Source organism: Aegilops tauschii, chromosome 7, assembly GCF_002575655.3.
Source record: "Aegilops tauschii subsp. strangulata cultivar AL8/78 chromosome 7, Aet v6.0, whole genome shotgun sequence".
Classification (NCBI taxonomy): domain Eukaryota; kingdom Viridiplantae; phylum Streptophyta; class Magnoliopsida; order Poales; family Poaceae; genus Aegilops; species Aegilops tauschii.
Genome location: NC_053041.3, coordinates 459,807,105 through 459,810,283, shown reverse-complemented (window position 1 = coordinate 459,810,283; position 3,179 = coordinate 459,807,105). Strand labels below are relative to the sequence as shown.

The following is a 3,179-nucleotide window of genomic DNA, read 5'->3' as shown; positions in this document are numbered from 1 at the left end:
TTGCTGTCGGACATGGGAAAGACATGTCCTGGGAAAAGGGATCAGCCTCGGCTGGCGATAGACTAGGTTAGAATAACATAGCCGCTATAGTTTAGTTGAAATATGTCTGAAATGTAAATGTTTTCGTCCGGTTTATATGAAAATCAACCGGTTTGCACGAATTTAGTCCGGTTTGAAATGTATGCGGCTACGGTTGGATGGCCAGCTCCCGCACCGGTGTTCGCTGACTGGTCCTGTAGGGTCCGTAGACGGACACGGTGTTCGGTTTAGAGGTCAGCGATGGAGATGCCATGTCTAGTTATTGTGTTTAATGAAGGCACGGTTACATCTACAAAAACAAATAGGCGGCACAACTCTAGACCACGAAACACCACCCCCAGCCTCTAGTCTGAACTCAGCAGATATGAGCCCTGGACCTGATTCTTCCAATCTGGACACTCATACGTGTGGAGTAAAAAGCCAGACGAGAGAGATTGGTTGCGCTCGTCCCAATCTGGCCTAAGTGATGCTCGTGACTTAGCTTCGAGGAGCCGCCTCCAATCTCGGCGTCCTCTCTCCCTGTCCCTGAATCCTACAGCCTTAATTGTGGCCATCCGTTGCGGATGATGGTGCTCGCAGCCGCAGCGAGCGCACCGTCCCTCCAAGGTGTGCATAATCTCTCATCCCTGTCCCTCTTCTTCTTGCCCTGATTGGACACTGGAAACCAGAATCAGAAGGTTGGGATGAAATCCACAGTCGGCAGTTATTATTTTCTGATTACCCTGGAACCTTCCGTCCGTCTTCTTGGCATTTATCTTCCTTTTCCCGTCATTTTTTGGGCACTTAATTATGTCATCATTTTGATGTCCTTACATTGGCAGATCATATTTGATCAGGTTGGAAACGCCAGATCTCAGCTGTTACCTGCCGACATCCACGTTCAGCCCCACGCATCGTACGTCTTACATACTGAACCGTCAAAACAATTCAGTTAGTTCCCCGTGTATCTGTCAGTGACAACCAGACCTCACTTGCCTGATACTGAAGGTCTTCAGAGCATCTGCAACAAAGAATAATGAGAGGAAACGGAGACGCTTCCGGAATCTGTCCAAAGGCCCAGCATTAATCGCCGGAGAAGTTTCTCCGGGCAACGGCGAAAACCCCACCACCGTCCTTGATCTCAATGTCGACGGTGATGCTACTAGCGATGCGAAAACTGCAGGTGCCCCAAGGAGTGCTGTTCTTCAATCTTGCACTCTCACATCCGGCTTGCTGCTTGCATTAGGTCTCCTTCTTCGTGAGGTAAAACACTTTGTTTGCAGTGGTTGCAAAACTGGTTTTCTCTGAACAAAGCCATTCCAGAGCATGCATAATTCAGTAGTACTCTCTAGTGTGGCAGAACATCCTAGTGATCAAAATGCCATACCATCTCTTTTACAGGCATCACACGTTGCATCTTCAAATGGACTGCCATTTGCTGACCCTGCGGCCGTATCATGTCAGTTTGCTCCCTGCTCTGTTACGAAATGAAAGAGATGTCATGTAACGGTATTCAGTCAGCTAAATGTCCCCAAGCAAACTGATCCAGTGCTTTTCTGCAGTCAATTTTGAAACCTGGCATCTCGAGTTGGTCGCCGGACTAGTAATATTGATATCGTCTACCAGATACATTCTGCTACAGACATGGCCCGATTTCAGAGATTCCAGTGAAGCTGCAAATACACAGGTATGTCCAACCTCTGAATTAAGTCTCATTTACTTACAAGTGTCATTGGCAAAGATGCAATACTTTAGGTTACGATGCAGTATTTTTTTGGGTACATAATTATGCTTTCTGCATGTTTGCCTAAACATTTCATAAAGAAACTTGTGAATTTGGATGAACTATACAATGAACAACAAGGCTTGTATTATATATATATATATATATATATATATATATATATATATATATATATATGTATATATATATATATATATATATATATATATATTATTTGATACTTGCCTTGCACGTACACAATTACTAGTCACAATCTATGTAGCTTTGTGTAAACTGCCTTATTTTATTATTTTTATCTGCGCTCTTTTCTGATGTCACTTTCAAGTTAACTGGGCCTTGGCAAACTTACCTAAAGGTATTAACTAGTGAAAGTCCCCTTATTTCGACACTAACTTCTAATGTTTTATTCTTACCTCTTAGATCCTTACTTCCCTTGAGTCTCTGGATTACATTGTAGTTGCTTGTCTCCCTGGGATAAGCGAGGTGAGCATATATCTTTCTTTAAAACTTTATTCAAGAATATTTATTTTCTTGAGAACAAAGCTTCGTATCTACTTTTGATATCAGGAGTTCCTGTTTCGAGGGGCATTGATGCCAATTTTTGGATTGAATTGGATAAGTGCTCTAGCAACTGGTGTATTTTTCGGTGTTCTTCACTTGGGCAACGGCAGGAGATATTCATTTGCAATCTGGTAACCGTTCTGCCTGCAGTACTTTCGAACATGTCTAGCAGAACTGAAAAAAAGGTGTAAGGGCTATTTGTTCGCAGTTCTTAAAACATGCCAACAACCACCTTTTATCTTGAGGGAGTTACCACCCAAATTTACTAGTGTGTGCTCTTATATGTAAATATCTTTTTTCTTTCCAGGGCAACATTTGTTGGCCTTGCCTATGGCTTAGCAACCATAGCTTCCTCAAGCATCATAGTCCCAATGGCTTCTCACTCCATAAACAATATTATTGGAGGTTTACTTTGGCGCTTCAGGGACAGCTCAGACAGAGAAATGTAGATTGGACAGTATTTCCCCTTGAACAGAAGTTTTCATTCGCAACTTCTACTTGTAGCACTAGCATAGAATGTTTAGTTCTTACTGGACTCGTTGTTAAATCAGTTAATGCATGTATTATCCGTGGGTAAGTAATCTTCAAATCATTTGGTGGTGAAGTAAGCTAACTAGTGATGACTGTTTTACTTGTGTCATGTTATCTTCCATGCTTGCTGAGCTGCTGATACTCTGGCGTATACTGAACCTAAAATCGTTTGTTATTTAACAAGAATTGCCATGGGTAGGTTTGATATTGCCAGAATCAGATCATGTTGCTTCAAAGTAACAAACATAATGTGTTATCGGAAAAGTAATATACAGCACAACTGAAACTTAAGGGTTTTCAGGCGTTTCCATGTAGTTGAAACTCA

General features: G+C 42.2%; 1 protein-coding gene across 1 annotated transcript; it reads left to right on the top strand.

Annotated features, from left to right (window-relative positions):
• Nucleotides 1–353: 353 nt before the first annotated feature.
• On the top strand, nt 354–2,962 carry LOC109747973 (uncharacterized). Its single transcript, XM_020307021.3, has 8 exons — nt 354–645; nt 876–934; nt 1,027–1,281; nt 1,420–1,477; nt 1,581–1,705; nt 2,183–2,245; nt 2,330–2,454; nt 2,631–2,962. The coding sequence occupies exons 1-8, from the start codon at nt 603–605 to the stop codon at nt 2,770–2,772; spliced, it is 870 nt and encodes a 289-aa protein (XP_020162610.1). The 5' UTR covers nt 354–602; the 3' UTR covers nt 2,773–2,962.
• Nucleotides 2,963–3,179: the final 217 nt, after the last annotated feature.